This window comes from Asparagus officinalis, chromosome 8 (assembly GCF_001876935.1).
Source record: "Asparagus officinalis chromosome 8, Aspof.V1, whole genome shotgun sequence".
Lineage (NCBI taxonomy): Eukaryota > Viridiplantae > Streptophyta > Magnoliopsida > Asparagales > Asparagaceae > Asparagus > Asparagus officinalis.
In genome coordinates, this window is record NC_033801.1 from 7,524,882 (window position 1) to 7,541,019 (window position 16,138).

The 16,138-nt window shown below is 35.0% G+C and overlaps 2 protein-coding genes and 1 long non-coding RNA gene across 3 annotated transcripts; 2 read left to right on the top strand and 1 right to left on the bottom strand.

Moving 5' to 3' along the window:
• On the bottom strand, positions 2,137–6,867 carry LOC109820329. Its single transcript, XR_002241809.1, has 3 exons — positions 6,661–6,867; positions 4,109–4,204; positions 2,137–2,577 (listed from the first exon to the last, which is right to left on the bottom strand). It is a non-coding gene; the product is annotated as an uncharacterized LOC109820329 (long non-coding RNA).
• On the top strand, positions 7,093–10,707 carry LOC109820328 (caffeic acid 3-O-methyltransferase-like). The gene is made up of 4 exons (XM_020386457.1): positions 7,093–7,570; positions 8,161–8,471; positions 8,844–8,908; positions 10,280–10,707. Exons 1-4 carry the CDS (start codon positions 7,152–7,154, stop codon positions 10,574–10,576), a joined length of 1,092 nt encoding a protein of 363 aa, XP_020242046.1. The 5' UTR covers positions 7,093–7,151; the 3' UTR covers positions 10,577–10,707.
• LOC109820787 lies at positions 15,530–16,138 on the top strand. The gene has a single exon (XM_020386984.1). The coding sequence runs from the start codon at positions 15,530–15,532 to the stop codon at positions 16,136–16,138; it is 609 nt and encodes a 202-aa protein (XP_020242573.1).

The following is a 16,138-nucleotide window of genomic DNA, read 5'->3' on the forward strand; positions in this document are numbered from 1 at the left end:
AATTTGAATTAGCTCCAGGATTTGCACATTGATTTGTGAACAATAGATTGAGCTAAAAGATACTTATACAAAATTTGGATTAGCTCTAGCCTTTATATATGAGGACAATAGATTGAGCTAACTCGATCGAAATTGACTTGACCGTATGAGATAAGGATAACCAAGTCACTTATTAAACAAGTTACTCCACCGGATCCAACTAACCCGAATGACCCATACTAACTTCAAATCATGTTTTATAGTAATGAAGATGTTTCAGCTAACATACTCGGCCTCTAATAAGCTCTAATGTGACTTCCTTTGCAAAGGTTTCAATATATAAAGCAGCTGCAAAAATTCAAATGAATGAGTGCCCAAACACGCTTACTGTGTTCGATACACTGTGCACGTGACTAAAGGAGTATTTTGCACATAAGCCATAGGTCTATTATGTACTAATGTAGTGAGTAGTTTTATTGAAAGTTGTATACCCATTTATTTTAAACCCACTCTCCTCTGAAATTATTCTCAACCATAAGAGAAGTGAGGGTATATAAGTTGAAGCACGACTAAACTATTGTTTATCTTTTATTTTAGGTTGCACAAATCTTCGGTCACATGGCTTGTGGATTTCATAATGAATCCAATATTCTTGAAGTTCAAGACATACCTCTACCCTTCTTTAGGAAATCTGTAATCCCTTCATTGTTTTGTTCATATGTTAATAAAAATGAAGTAGGAGGTAAGCAAGCGACAAGAAGTAGGAGATGATTAGCACAATAGGGACAGATATTGATGAGGTAGTATCTCATGTGTGCCTTACCAATACTATGTGTTGCGCGTCGGCGGAAGCATGCGCACAAACCAAACGAGTCGTCGAGCAATGAGAGGAGAAAAACCAACGAGTGTAATTCACAAAGAAACGGCCAAAATCATACACAAACACAGAGATTTACGTGGTTTGGCAAATTGCCTACGTCCACGGGGAGAGGATGGGGAGATTTCACTATATGGAGGAGAAAACAACGAGTTACAACTCTCTCAAACACTCAAAATAACCCTAACCAATGATCTCTCACTCCCTCACAATAATCTCCCTTCTCAAAGTGCTCAAACAAATCCAAATTCTCTGATAAAAAACCCTAACAAAACGTGTTTGTATTTATATCAAACACCAATCCAAAACAGGCTAGGAAATCCAAAAAGCCTAATTACCCGCTAACGGTCGACCGATAGGGGTGCATCGGTCGACCGATCGGCTTCAATTATTCCTGCTTGTGCATGTTTATCGATCGACTGATCAGGGTCCATCAGTCGACCGATCCGAAACTCCTGTAATTTACTGACGATCGAATCAGTCGACCGATCAGACCCGATCAGTCAACCGATGAGCCTCCTCCTGTGCACGTCTGTTTTGTTCGCCGTTTTCAACACTATGGGCATAATACAAAAAGTACCGATAAATATACTACACTTCTCATACTACTTTGTCACTATCACAAATAAAAGAGTAGAGTCATAATAAGTTAGCACTTTTTTTTTACAATTTTTAAACAAGGACCTCACTAATTTATTTGTGATAGTGCCAAACTAGTATGAAAAAAATACTACACTTATCATTAATCCAAATAGAAACAAGGGTGCATAAAGTTCAATTTGGAAGAACTTAATTCATAATAGGAGATGATAAATTGGTACGAGATGGCAAACAAAGATAAGACTTGTAGATCACATCTTATAACAAGTTGATTATAACACTTTGATTCAAAACTTATAACAAGTTGATCAACAGTAATCTTGAACGTCTGTTTTCAAAGTTACGGTTCAACATGGACTTTGAAATTCCTAGGGTGTAGATCTATTGAATTTCAAAATTTAGGGTATTTTTTATCATTGAGTAATAGTCTTGGGGCAAAGCATAAATGAAATCTCTGTTTGTTCAAAAGGGCTCTTGTGCCCAATCGTTTACCACTAATATGGATCAATGTATGTCTTCTTCCTTAATTATTATGCATGTGATAATTATATAATTCTAAGATCTTAGTTAAGTATGGATGTAATTATTGAGATTTTGATTTGCATAATTTAAATGGAAAATTAAAGTTTACATGAAAATCTACAGGGGTCACTATAACAAAAGCTGCACATGCCCACAATTATTTTATGACACATATATATAGAAAGTTATGTTAATTACAAAGGATTAATCAATAACTATACAAATACGAAATATCATAAGACACAACTTCTCGTTATTAGCTATAAAAAATATCATAAGTTGCAACTCTTGTGATAGTGAGGGGTAGAAGGAAATTTTTTCCCCGGAACCTCTTATAAAAACCAAAAATGCTTTTTGGTACGTAAGATGGACGCGCAACCCATCTCGCGTGCCGCAACAGGGGTGTAGGACCCACAGCTCAAGATGAGCGCGCAACACATCTCGCGTGCCGCAACAGGGGTAGTTGGGCTGAGATGTGCCGCAACAGGGGTAGCTGGACATCTCGTGTGCTGCAACAGGGGTAGCTGGGCTGAGATGTGCCGCAACAGGGGTAGCTGGACATCTCGCGTGCTGCAACAGGGGTAGCTGGGCTGTGGGTCCTGTTGGAAATTTATCAAAACAAATGTTATAGCTTATAAATTAAATCCGAATTAAATAAGAAATTAAATCTAGAGATAAATAATATAAGTTAGAAAAATCAGGCCTGACGGGAAGCAGTCATGTAATCACTGCCCTAGAAGATTGAGAACCTGCCTATCGCCCTGGCGCAAATGGTTCCCTCCCCCTAGCGGTAAAAACCCCCGGAAACGGCCGACCTCCGTACTCAGGCGAGAGTACAGACCTTTAGCTCAGATGAAGAAGATTGCCCATAAAATTAATAACAAAAATTATAGAGGGGAAAAAACAATTTTCTTTAAAACCAGAGGAGAGGAGAAAAAACTTTATTTTCTTTATTTTCTTTTTCTTGTATTCTGGAATGTGAATAAGGGGTGTGCATTTATAGGGTTGAGGGAGAGAGAATTCTTTTCCAAATTCCGATGTGGGACTAAAACACAAAGGCAAAATTGCCTTTTCTCAATAAATATCCAACAGTCCCCCCCCAAAAAGGCAATATTGACTGAAAACTCAAAACCAATAAATAAATCAAGAAATTATAAAATAAATATAGGTTGGGCAACCTTTCGTATCGTGAATTCGGGAGAGGTAGCTTCCGGCTTTGAACCTTTCCTTAGTGAGTTCATCACCACCTAAGGGACATAATGGACTAGGCCTTGAATTAGGCCCCTTGAATCAGGTATTGACAAAAACACACACAATACGTCTTTATTTATTAAGCAAAGCGGGTTGAGCGTTAAAGGTCATGCTCATAATAAACCGACTCATGAGAGTTTCTAGGGGTTAGCCCACCCCCCCCCCCCCCCCCCCCAACCGCGATCATCACGGTTCCTCTCACTTTGGTAAGTCCTCAAAGGGTACTACAGTTGTTTATTTAATACGCCCCATAATAATACCCCCCGTAATACACACGTTGGACTTATTAAGAGTAAAACTCAGCCTAGCTAGCTGTATCATAAGAGCATCGTTATCATAGAAAAGGGGTAGTAGCACAAGCTACATAGTGATATATGAATATATCTGGGTCGATGCTCCACACGAGTGTCACTAGTCCAGCTTGTTTCTACCATATTGAACCAACATTGGGACTAACTCTCCAAATAAGGGTTAGGTTACCACTGTCAGTGACCTCTCTTATGGGCTTAACCCCATCTCCCTCGATGAATCCAGAACCACACTCCTGGATAATTTCTTAGTCAAAGGGTCAGCAGGATTCTTTTTAGACTTTACAAAGTCTATAATCACAACTTTGCCTAGTAGGCGTTGTATATATTTATCAAGTTATTTTATAATTAGTCCTTTATTTGACATTAGGTCCCCTTCTTGTTTAAGTTATTTTTCAAATCAATCTTTTCAGGAAAGAGTACAAGTAGCAAGAGGAGGGATTGATTTGAACCAACTTATAAGGATAAAAGGACCTAATAGCAATTTTAATTATTTGATGAACTAATTTCAATATAACTTTAGTGATTTTAAACTTTTATTCATCATATAGATAGAAGATATAAGATATACCTCTTGATTTGATTTTCCAGGGCATTGATTCATCACATCTCCTGTAACTAGGCATATTAGTTGACAGAGCATATTTATATCAACTCTAATCATTTCCTGAAATCTCAAGAGAAAGCATTATACATGTAGTCAAATGAAGAGCTATAAAATGATTCTTTTAGTCACTATCAAAACATGTTAGCATAGTTATTGATGTCTCTTATCAATAAACAAAGGATTATAATAATTAGACATTTCCATTTTAAATGTCTAAACAAATTTGATATGTGCTCATGTCAAGTAGAAATTGTAATGATCAAATATTATCAAGGTAGGAATAGAAAACAAAAGCACAAAGAGTTTGCCATTACTTCCGGGTTCTTTGGGAACACAATATATTGTACATTTAAAGAACTAAATCCCAACATTTCTAATAGGACCTTTAGTGTTCAATAGATAGAGGAATCAATTTAGCAATAAGAAAAATAAACATCATTTTTGAATGCAACATGTAAGCATAAAAGGTCATGGTCTATGAACATAAAAGATCGTATTCTATGTCTGAAGATGTAACTGCATAGGGTTTGTGTAGATTAGAAATTGGCCCATAAAGTGGAACTAAAATACTTTAGTTATATCTTCACATGCATGCATATGCACATATAAGAATGACATTACTAATAGAACTTTAGTTATATCTTCACATGCATGCATATGCACATATAAGAATGACATTACTAATAGATACATGCAAAGCATTAAAGATCACATGCATGCATATGCACATATAAGAATGACATTACTAATAGATACATGCAAAGCATTAAAGAGAACATTATAATAGGATTTCGTATCTTAAAATATACATCATACTTCATATACATAATTTTTAAATTTTCCTATTATAAGAGGTTGTAAATTTGGTTGCCTTCAAAGGGACCATCCAAATTTAAATTGGTTACCTACAAAAGAGATCTTCCAAATTTAAATTGGTTGTCTACAAAGGAGACCATTCAAATTTACATGGCCATTTTCTAGTATCACCTCTTAAACATATCATTTTGATATTTTAATATATATATATATATATTACACATGTGCTTTAAAATTTTACAAGTGCATTCTAGCATAAAACTTGTAATTAATTATGTAACAAATGCAAGTGATATAATATGACATATGAATATCCATCATAATGCAATAAAAGAGATAATATTTACATTTGAAGATTTAAAATAAAATCCTCCATATAAAACTAATATTTAAATGTATGCATTTTATCAGACATGTACAATCATGTATGAGTCTGACTTTGGCAAATCTGAAGCTTGAAATTTATAGCAGAATATAAATAATGCTCTATAGGTCCACAAAAGAAAAAAAATATTAATAGGTATACCAACTATAGACAACTGCCACATAAGTTGTTGAACAAATCTGCATTCACTTTTGCCCCATTCTGTCTAAGCTTGTTAGATGCATAAACAATCCAATGTATGGAATTATCAATAATAGAAGACGCTATGCTGATAGCTTAAAGAAATGAAAGTATTAAACCATGAATAAATTTAGATATTTCAAAGCATCTATTTTTTTCTCTATAGATGATGGCAGAAACAATAAAAACAGAATTTGAAAACTAAACAGCCATATGAATGTGATCAAAAACGTAAAAGACTTTGTGGTTGTCATAGTTATAGTCTTATAGACGCTTTCTGATTGTTCAATAATTAACTATTTCAATACGACTGTTGATTGTTTATATTATTTATTTATTTGAAACTATGAGATGGCATTTAGATTTTGTTCTGTATACTTTTGTTTTGACAAGATGAACTTTGACTACTCTACTTTGGACAACAGATTTTTGAGAGCGTACTCATGTACATTGCTGCTCTCAGATTACGTTTTAATTCTTTCTATTTATTTAGATAGCAACAAAAAAATATATGCTTCATTTACCAAAAACAACCTATACATGCCAGAGAGAACTTACTATCTCATATTATAAAAGCTGTACGTAACGTGTATAAAAGCATGAGGCAATGAAACAAAGATTTTCATGCAAAATTATCGTCCATAGCATGTACGATAAAATCACAGCGTGTCAAAGTTACTCAGACTAAGAGACAGAGAATTAGGATGCAAAATTCCAAAGTCCATGAATAATTTATAGCAATTAATCAATTACATGTTACAATTAATTGTAATTAACTCTTAAAATTAATTAGCAGTAATTGATTACAAATAAACAACAATTAAAAAATGTAATAAATGTAATAATTAACAGTAATTAAAGCAATTAATTAAATTAACAGAAATACTTAATTACAAATTTTGGATGAATAGTAACCAATTTTTTTTTCCAATTTATTATTATTATTATTATAAAATAAAAAATTTCAGATTTAATACTAAAAATATTCTCAATCTTCTAGATTGTTGGAAATTTATCAAAACAAATGTTATAGCTTATAAATTAAATCCGAATTAAATAAGAAATTAAATCTAAAGATAAATAATATAAGTTAGAAAAATCAGGCCTGGCGGGAAGCAGTCGTGTAATCACTGACCTAGAAGATTGAGAACCCGTCTATCGCCCTGGCGCAAATGGTTCCCCCTAGCGGTAAAAGCCCCCGGAAACGGTTAGCCTCCGTAATCGGGTGAGAGTATAGAGCTTTAGCTCAAATGAAGAAGATTGCCCATAAAATTTATAACAAAAATTATAGAGGAGAAAAAACAATTTTCTTTAAAACAAAAGGAGAGGAGAAAAAACTTTATTTTCTTTATTTTCTTTTTCTTGTATTCTGGAATGTGAATAAAGGGTGTGCATTTATAAGGTTGAGGGAGAGAGAATTCTTTTCTAAAATCCGATGTGGGACTAAAACACAAAGGCAAAATTATATTTTCTCAATAAATATCCAACAGGTCCCACACCCCTGTTGCGGCACGCGAGATGGGCTGTGCGCCCATCTTGCGTGTGTTCTATAAAAACCCCTCATGATACCTCGCTCCTCCCACACACACTCTCTCTCTCCCTCTCTCTCCGCACTTTTCAGCAAAAATGGATCCAGTCCAGAACTTGACAACCCTAGCTCCCCAAATTACCACGGACGAGGACGCTTTCATCTATGCTCACCAACTAGTCTCCTTCTCCGTCCTTCCCATGACCCTAACATCCGCCATTGATCTCGGAATCTTCGACATCATCGCCAAGGCGGGTCCCGGCGCTTCCTTGTCCCCCGGAGAGATCGCTGCTCAGCTGCCGACCAAAAATCCAGAGGCTGCGTCGATGCTCGACAGGATGATGAGGCTGCTGGCGAGTTACAGCGTGTTGACTTGCACCATGGAGGCGAGGGATGACGGAGGGGTGGAGAGGAAGTATGGGGCTGCGCCGGTGGTGAAGTACCTGGCAAAGAATGAGGATGGGGTTTCTATAGCGGCTATGGCTATGCACCAGGACAGAGTGTTCATGGAGAGCTGGTATGTGTGTCTATTTCTTTCTTGTTTAATTAGCAATATTGCGTTAAATAAGACGTTGAGCATGAGTTAAATTTATGTTGATGTCGAGCAGCTGAGTTAAATTTCATTCACAAATCCAATTAGCAAATAAGCACTTCATTAGATGCATGGCCCTTCTTCTTTTTTTCCCCTCGTTTTGTAATGTGGGAATTGAATCAAGTAAGAAAGTAGTGAAGCAAAATAGAATGAGTGTGGAAATGAAATGCTCATTTACATTATCATGTTTGGGTGTGATTAGGTATTAAAGTGAGAATGAAAAATATTTTTAATTTTATTATGGGCAATTAATAACCAATCATGACATACTTGGTATTTAATTTAATTTTTCCTCATTCCCTACCAACTTATTGGGAATGTCAATTCTCACAAAAAAAGTAGGAATGGAGGAGAGGTGGGAAATGAGAGTTCTAGCTTCAAAAAAGATGTCATGTTTGATATTAATGAATGAGAAGTGACAATGAGCATTTCATTCCTACTTATTCCCATGTACCAAATTAACAAGTTATGGTTTGACTAATCTATTGACAATTAAATATGAAAATCTACAATAGGTATTATTTGAAGGATGCAGTGTTGAACGGAGGCATCCCATTCATCAAGGCCCACGGTATGGGCGCTTTCGAGTATCTTGGCACAGATCCAAGGGTCAATAAAGCGTACAACGAAGGGATGAAGAACCCCTCAACCATCATAACCAAGAAAATCCTCGAGATCTACAAGGGTTTCGATGATCTGAAGGTGCTCGTGGATGTTGGTGGAGGTGTTGGAGGAACCCTCAAGATGATACTCCAGAAGCATCCCCATATAAAGGGGATTAACATTGATCTCCCTCATGTCATTTCTGAGGCTGAACCAATTCCAGGTATAAGATATTGGATAGTAGAAGCTCATTTCATAAAATGATATGTCAAAATATAATAATGATAAGGTCCACCTCTTTCCATAAGGCTTACTTGATGAATCCTAGCTATCATTTGTTTATTTCTTTCAAAATCATATAGAAAAATGAGTTGCCGACTAATATAGTTTTTTTCTTCACACACACGCAAGTGTGTATCATAAACATAATTAAGCAGTAATCCCCATAGAATTCACCTTAATTTGGATTTGTTTGAGTGTTTTCATTTTGAATAATGGATTTGATTGTGTTGAGTACTAATCACAATTTTGTTCTCCCTTAATTTTGGGCATGAGTTTGAGATTTTTTTATTAAGATGTGATTTTGGTGATGCAGGAGTGGAGCACGTTACCGGAGATATATTTGAGAGTGTTCCGAGCGGAGATGGCATCTTAATGAAAGTGAGTTGCCTTTAATCATTTTATATCAAACAAATTTTGAAAAGTGGTACATTTTACAAAGCCCTCAATAGCTTTGGGTGCTTCCTATGAAACCTGCAAATGCTTCTTTTCCTCGTTAAACACCAAAAAAATTTCTCACGTAACCCCATGATGATGAAAATTGTACACCTCGGGTCAAAAAAAAAAGATAAATCTATTTTCATATTTTGTAATAATTTTTTTCAAAATATTTTAGGGGGAGGGTGGGAAGATCGAGAATGAAAGGGTAGTGGTTTATTTTCATATTGTCTAATGTGAAAATCTTTTCGAAAAAATTTATTTAAAGAGGGATAAATATTTATTTAGCCTGAGGGTCATTTCTTCAATTAAGTAAGATTTTTTTTGTTTTTTGTTTTTTGTTTTTTGTTTTTTGTTTTTGTTGCTGTTGTTGTTGTTGTGTAGTGAAGAAAAAGATATATTGAGAAGTTCCATAGCATGACACTTCCAAGTAATGGGGAAATTACTAATACGCCGGATAAGAGAACCACTATAGTTTGAACGAACAAAAAATTCCTACAGATTTTTTCCTTAAATGGTCATCTTATCCTCCCTACCGAACTCTCAATAAAATGGAAGAGAGAAAATTTGTGATTTTGAGGGAAATGAACAAAATAAAGGTATAACAATAGTATACTGTATGGGAGTAATCACTAACCTAATCATAGTTAAGATGTTCGGAAAAAAAAAATGTAATAGAGAAAGTAATTTAGAGTAAACTTATATGAATTGGAGGACCAAACAGAAATTTCCATTATTTGAGTTTTAAAATTTTTAAAAGATTTAAGGGTCCAATATCTATAATAATAAATAAAAAACTGAATTTTACTATTATATTTATATATGACATTGACTTCATTTTTGTATGATTATTAGACAAGTGAAGATGCTAAAAGTATAATATGATAAATAAAAGACTTGGCATTTTTCACTTAGTTAACGTTCAAAAATTTTGCTTAACCTCCAATAAGGTTGGAAAATCCAGAAAAGCCCCAAAATATTGTAATATTCTTCACTTGATCCCATGGGGACTGGGAGCTCGGATCTGAAAGCAAACATGAGAGAGAGAAGGTGGGGTTTGACAGCACAACATACATGCGACACGTTAGAAATAAACGGTGTTATGTTTTTTTTTTACGTTTTTTTTCTTTTGACGAAAGAACTTACTGTCAGGTCCGGTTAAGTGAAAATGTTAATGTTTTTTGGGGTTAAGTGAAGAACCTTCAAACTTATTTGAGTGTTTTGTGAAATTTATCGTAAAATATATCCAAATATATTATCATCTATTTGTAGCATATAAAAACATATATGTGCATTAATTCCAAAAAATTTCAGTGGTTTCTACACATATGGAGTGATGAAGATTGCATCAAGATACTGAGGAACAGTTGGAAGGCGTTGCCGGAGGACGGCAAGGTGATCATAATGAATAACATGGTTCCGGTCGACCCAAAGCCGACTATGGAAAATCAAGAAGCGATCGTCATGGATCTCGTCCTGATGGTCAAATATCCTGGTGGTAAAGAGAGAACCGAGATGGAATTTCACTCCTTGGCCAAACGAGCAGGCTTCTCTGGTTCCGAAGTCATCTACGGTTTTGCCAATAATTGTATGATTGAGTTCTACAAATAGACCATGAGCGGTTTGTCATGGGACTCGATGTTGGAGCTTGGATTTGTTGGAGCTTGGATTTGATGTGCTTCGATCTTGGCTTACATCGTGGAATCGTATTGCTTTTCAATTGCTCTTGGTCTTGGCTTACACATCTGATGACATGCATCCATGCGAATACATTTTAAGGTTAACTGCACAACATGAAACTTATAGGGGTTTTTTGCAAATATTTTTGGGTGTTATTTGCAAAATCTAAAACCTATAAGGGCTTTTTGCAGAAATCTATAGGTTTATTCGTAATTTTTGAAACTTATAGGGGTTTATATGCAAAACATCAGAAGGTTATTTACAATTTCTAAAACTTCCAGTGCTATTTGCAGTTTATTATTTTAGGGTTTTTAGAAAAGTTTTAGTGCAATTTTTAAAACTTTACCAGTTTTTTTGCAAATTTTTTAGCAGGCACTTGTAATTTATGTAACTTCCACGCACTTTTTGCAAATCTTTGAAGGTAGTTTGCAATTTCTAAAACTTTCAGAGGGTTTTCTACAAAACTTTCGGGGGTTATTCCCAACTCATGAAATATTCAGGGGTTTTATAAAAAATCAGGGGGCTATTTATAATTTCTATAGCTTCTAGGGTTTTTGCAAAATTTTAGGATATCACGTGCAGTTCCTAAACTTTTGAGGATTATTTGCAATTTGTATAACTTTTAGGGATTTTTTGTAAAATTTTTAGGGGCTTACTTGTGGTTTCTAAAATATTATGTGGATTTTTGCTAAACTTTACAGTACTATTTTCAATTTCTAAAACTTTTAGTGGTTTTTTGTATTTTTAGCGACTTATTTTCAATTTTGGAAAGTTTTACTTTTTTTTAAAAAAAATTATGGTTGTTTTGCAATTTTTGAAAGTTTTAGGGGCCTCTTTGGAAAAATTTTTAAAGGGTCATATTATGAAGCTTTGAAGGGTTATTTTGTAGTTTTTAAAATTATCATGGGGCATTTTGCAATAAATTAGGGGGTTATTTGCATTTTGGGACCTTTTAGTGGTTTTTGCAAAGACTTGCTTGCAATTTCTAAATTTTTAGGGTTTTTTAAAAAATTTCAAAGATTATTTGTAATTTTTGAAAATCCAGGGGAGTTTTTTTCCATAATTTCAGGGTTTTTTTTATGGTATATGATGGATAAATTTTACTTAGATTTCAAATCATCAAATACAATATCCGCCAACATCAATAGCAATTTATCATACCAAACGATATCACTTGATTCTTTACAAGATAAAGCGGCTGGAAAAATGGGCAACCTCACGATATCTTTAATAATTTTGGGAGATAAGGGGTTAAATGCAAAATTTCTCATCAGAGTTTTGAGAATGGTGCTTTATTGACAAAAAGGACGAGCTTTAATGACTTGTCGTCGCCGGGGTTTTTAAAAATACCAAATTGACAAAAGCGTTCGTGTAAATATACCAATTTGGTATTTTAGCTGATTTCCAATCATCAAATTACAATATCAGCCAACACCAATAGCAATTTATCACACCAAACGATATCACTTGGTTCGTTACGAGCTAAACCGGCCGGAAAAATGGGCAACCTCACTAGCCGTATTCTGAAGCGCAGAGAAGTGTTCACATCAAAACACGAGATCTTCCAATGTCCGCTGCAAGCAAAGCCAGCTGATGGTAAGGCATCTTTCGCTTAGGAGCTTACAAATAGCGTGGGCAGAATCATATTCAAATACCACCCTCTCTTTTTGCAATTTTATCGTCTTCGTCCTTGATTGCTAGTAGCTCCCCAGTAAGAGCATATATTGGGATGGAATTGGGAGGAGAACACGTTAGCCACTAACACCACAATCTATCCTGGGTCGGGTCGCCACTCCCAATGCTTTTTGTCTTGCTTGTAAAACCCATCCATGATCACCATTTATTTTGATGACACTAAAGCCGAGTTTAATTTTCATGACAAGCATCTTTTTCTATCAATTTTAATTTGATTGCCTTTCCTTTTTGGAAGATAGGAGGCTAGTGATCCCTAACATTTCGTTATAGAATGGAATTAGTAGATTTTTCTGATAATAGAGTTGCACTACTTAATGCATTAGACGTTAAGTGACTCACTTGGCACCCTAACATTAACATGAATAAAGAATTTTTCCAACAGTTGATTCGTGAGTTATAACTTGTAATCTCTTGAATTTTAGCTTTCATAGAATCATTTGCAAATGACTCAAAACGACTTAAACGATCAAAAATCGTGTATTATAGCACATGGAATCATAAATTGTGGCATCTATCAAATTATTTTACAATGAGTTAGAATGAAAAAAAAGGCGACAAATTACCGGTTACAGCTCATGAAATCCTAAATTTTGACCTTCAAAAAACTATTAGCCTATGGGTCGAAATGACTGTATATTGACAAATATTATGAGTTATAGCTCCTAAAATCGTAAATTTTGACATCCCATGAAAACATTTGCTAATGGCTTGTATTGACCAAAAACGGCCAAAAATCATAGAATATAGCTTATGAAATATAGAATTTTGGCCTCCATGAAAATATTTTTCTGTTGGTAGAAATAACTAAAAATGGCCACATATTGTGGAATGTAGCTTATGATATCATAAATTTTGGATGAAAATTATTTTGGAATGCGTTAGAATGCACAAAATTATTGTAAATTATGCGTTAAGCTCATAAAGACATGAATTTTGGCCTCCATAAAGTTAGCTTTGCCAATGGGTCGAAAAGAATAAAAGTTATCAGAAATTGTGTGTCATAGCTTATGAAATTGTGAAATTTGGCATCCGTGAAAGTATGTACAATATGCGGAATAGATAAGGATGCCCACAAATCGTGGGTTATAGCTTATAAAATCTTAAATTTTGGCCTTTTGTGAAATTAGTTGCCAATGACTAAGAATGACTAAACTAGCGAGAAATCGTGTGTTACAACTTATAAAATCGTGAATTTTTGCATCTGCCAAATTATTTGGCAATGGGTCGGAACAAATTAAAATGGTCACAAATCGTTGGTTATAACTCATGAAATCTTAAATTTTGATTGTTGAAAAATTATTAGCCTATTTGTTGCAACAACTAAAAGTTGCCAAATATCGTGAGCTATAGCTCATGAAATTGTGAATTTTAACGTCCAATAAACATATAGGCTAATGGCTAGTAACGACTAAAAATAGTTAAAAATCGTAGATTATAGCTCATAAAATGTTGAATTTTGACCTCCATAATAATATTTTCCTACGGATAGAAACAACTAAAACTAGCAACGGATTGTGGTTTATAATATATGAAATTATGAATTTTGTACATAGATTTTCAAAACTACATAGAAAATTATATAAGAATTAGAGTTATGTATGCATTCAATTGTGTTATTTTTAAAAGAGTCACTTATAAATTTTCAATTAAAGAAAAATGAGAGAGGAATGGAAGTCATTGAACTTTCTAGAGAGGAGATAAAGAGAAGAGAGGTGAAACCCGCATTAATAAATGATGTTGCCAAATGACCAAATTATCCCCTGTCATTTACTAAAATGACATTCCTATTTTTTACTAGATTGAAGAAATAATGCCTCGTTCCTTTTTCTTTGCATGCCCACACTTTTTCTTTTATATACTAGTATACCCACACTTTTTCTTTTATATACTAGTATAGTAGTATGAAAATAGATGTATAAATACGTTAAATGTTAAAAACCTATAGCAGTTCTAATCGCTACAAAATAATTTCTTGAAATGACTCTGCCACTGGCCCCCATCGGTGGTGCCAGAGATGACAATATTTTTTTTAATGAGCCCATGTGATGTTTTCTTTTATTTTCAACGGACAAACTTGTAAGTGCGCAGTATGTCATTTTCCTAAGTTTCCACAAAGGGTAAACAATGCATTCATCTCGTCGGTAGGATACACACGAAGACGAAGAAACACTCGTGCAGGACATGCGTCCGCTTGCTGATATGTGTCCACTCGTGCTGATATATGTGTCCCTGCCATAGTGTAAGTGGACCTCACTTGTGGTTATGACTAGCATTAATTAGGAATATGTGTCTTTGTCACAGGGCCAATGGACCCTATTCATGGTTGTGGCTAGCATCGGCCAAAAGATGCTTCACTCCCTATTTAGCAGAAGGTTAAGGAAAGAGTAAATGAAGTTTAATCCCAGTGTAAAGCTAATACATACTTGAGCGGTCTGAATGGTGCATTTTAGCAGGCGATTCTCCCTGCTAACGTGCTCCTCCGCTTAGATCTCAAATGGCGAAGACGAAGAAGAAGAAGGCTGGAAGCAAAGGAATCTTGAGTGGAGAGCTAAGGGATTCGATCTTCACCTACAAATCCTCAGCTACTGGTGAATCCTCGTTCAATGCTGGAGAGATTTTGGATGGAACAGTTAACTCTCATATCTCTAAAGGAATGGAGATGGAGAGTATGGGTCCAAAGGGAGCAAAGAAGAAGATGATGATGAATGATATTCTTGCTAGAGCTGGTTCTGGTTCAGATCCGCTGATTCTTCAAAAGGATATTGGTTTTAGATCTCGTCAACTCAGTTCCTCTCCATCTTGGGCTGATGAAATTGAGGAAAGTACTGATTCTGATCCAGTTGCTATTTCCTCTTTGAGAGATGGTAATGAAGAGATTTTCACCCCTTTTACAGATAGAAATGTGAATTTGGAGGTAGGAAAAAGTTCTTCTAAAATTGATGAGATAAATGGCCTCGATCAGGATGAGGTCAAGAATCTTGATGCCATTGAGAAGGAAGGAAAAAAAAATCTTTTGCTAGTCTTTTTTCTGACAATAGAAAATTGGGAAGTGGTTTACCATTAAATTTTGTTCCTTCTTCTAAAACTAATACTGTTACATTCAACGATGAAGAATGGAAGGAAGGGGAAAATCTTTGGAAATTTACTTTGATTGGACATGTAATTGGGATGAATGTCAAATTTAAATCTATGGAGTCCTATGTCTCTAAACTGTGGAGCAGAATTTCTATTCCAAGAGTTTTCTTACTTAAGCAAGGGGTTTTCTTATTTGAATTTCAATCTCACAGTAATATGAGAGATATTCTGGAAGCAGGTCCATGGTTTTTTGGCTCAAGACCTCTAATTCTTAAGCCGTGGACAATTGAAACTGATATTGAGAAGCTTCAAGATCACTCATATCCAATTTGGGTCCAGTTTCCCAATCTTCGTTTGAATCTTTGGAATTCCACAGGTATAAGCAAGGTTGCTAGCTTGATTGGGTGCCCCATCACTACTAATAAGCTTACTGCCACTAGGCAGCGCTTGAGTTATGCCAGAGTCTTGTTAGAAGTGAAACTCCCTTTAACTGACCCTCTACCTGATCAGATTCAAATTCAGGGCCCTAATGGTATTAGCTACCTCCAAAAGGTCTTATATGAGTTTAAGCCTAGATGGTGTTCTCTATGCAAAAATGTAGGGCATGAAACTCATCCTAGATGGTGTTCTCTATGCAAAAATGTAGGGCATGAAACTCATCAGTGTAGGAGAAACACTACAAAGAAGATTTGGGTGATGAAAAAGCCTGTTGTTAGGGCATGA

Bases quoted from the DNA above. Each gene is read 5' to 3' on its own strand.
- LOC109820787 (XM_020386984.1), top strand. From the start codon at position 15,530: ATGGAGTCCTATGTCTCTAAACTGTGGAGCAGAATTTCTATTCCAAGA.
- LOC109820328 (XM_020386457.1), top strand. From the start codon at position 7,152: ATGGATCCAGTCCAGAACTTGACAACCCTAGCTCCCCAAATTACCACG. The intron at 7,571-8,160 runs GTATGTGTGTCT...AATCTACAATAG, and splicing joins AGAGTGTTCATGGAGAGCTG to GTATTATTTGAAGGATGCAG. The intron at 8,909-10,279 runs GTGAGTTGCCTT...AAAAAATTTCAG, and splicing joins GAGATGGCATCTTAATGAAA to TGGTTTCTACACATATGGAG.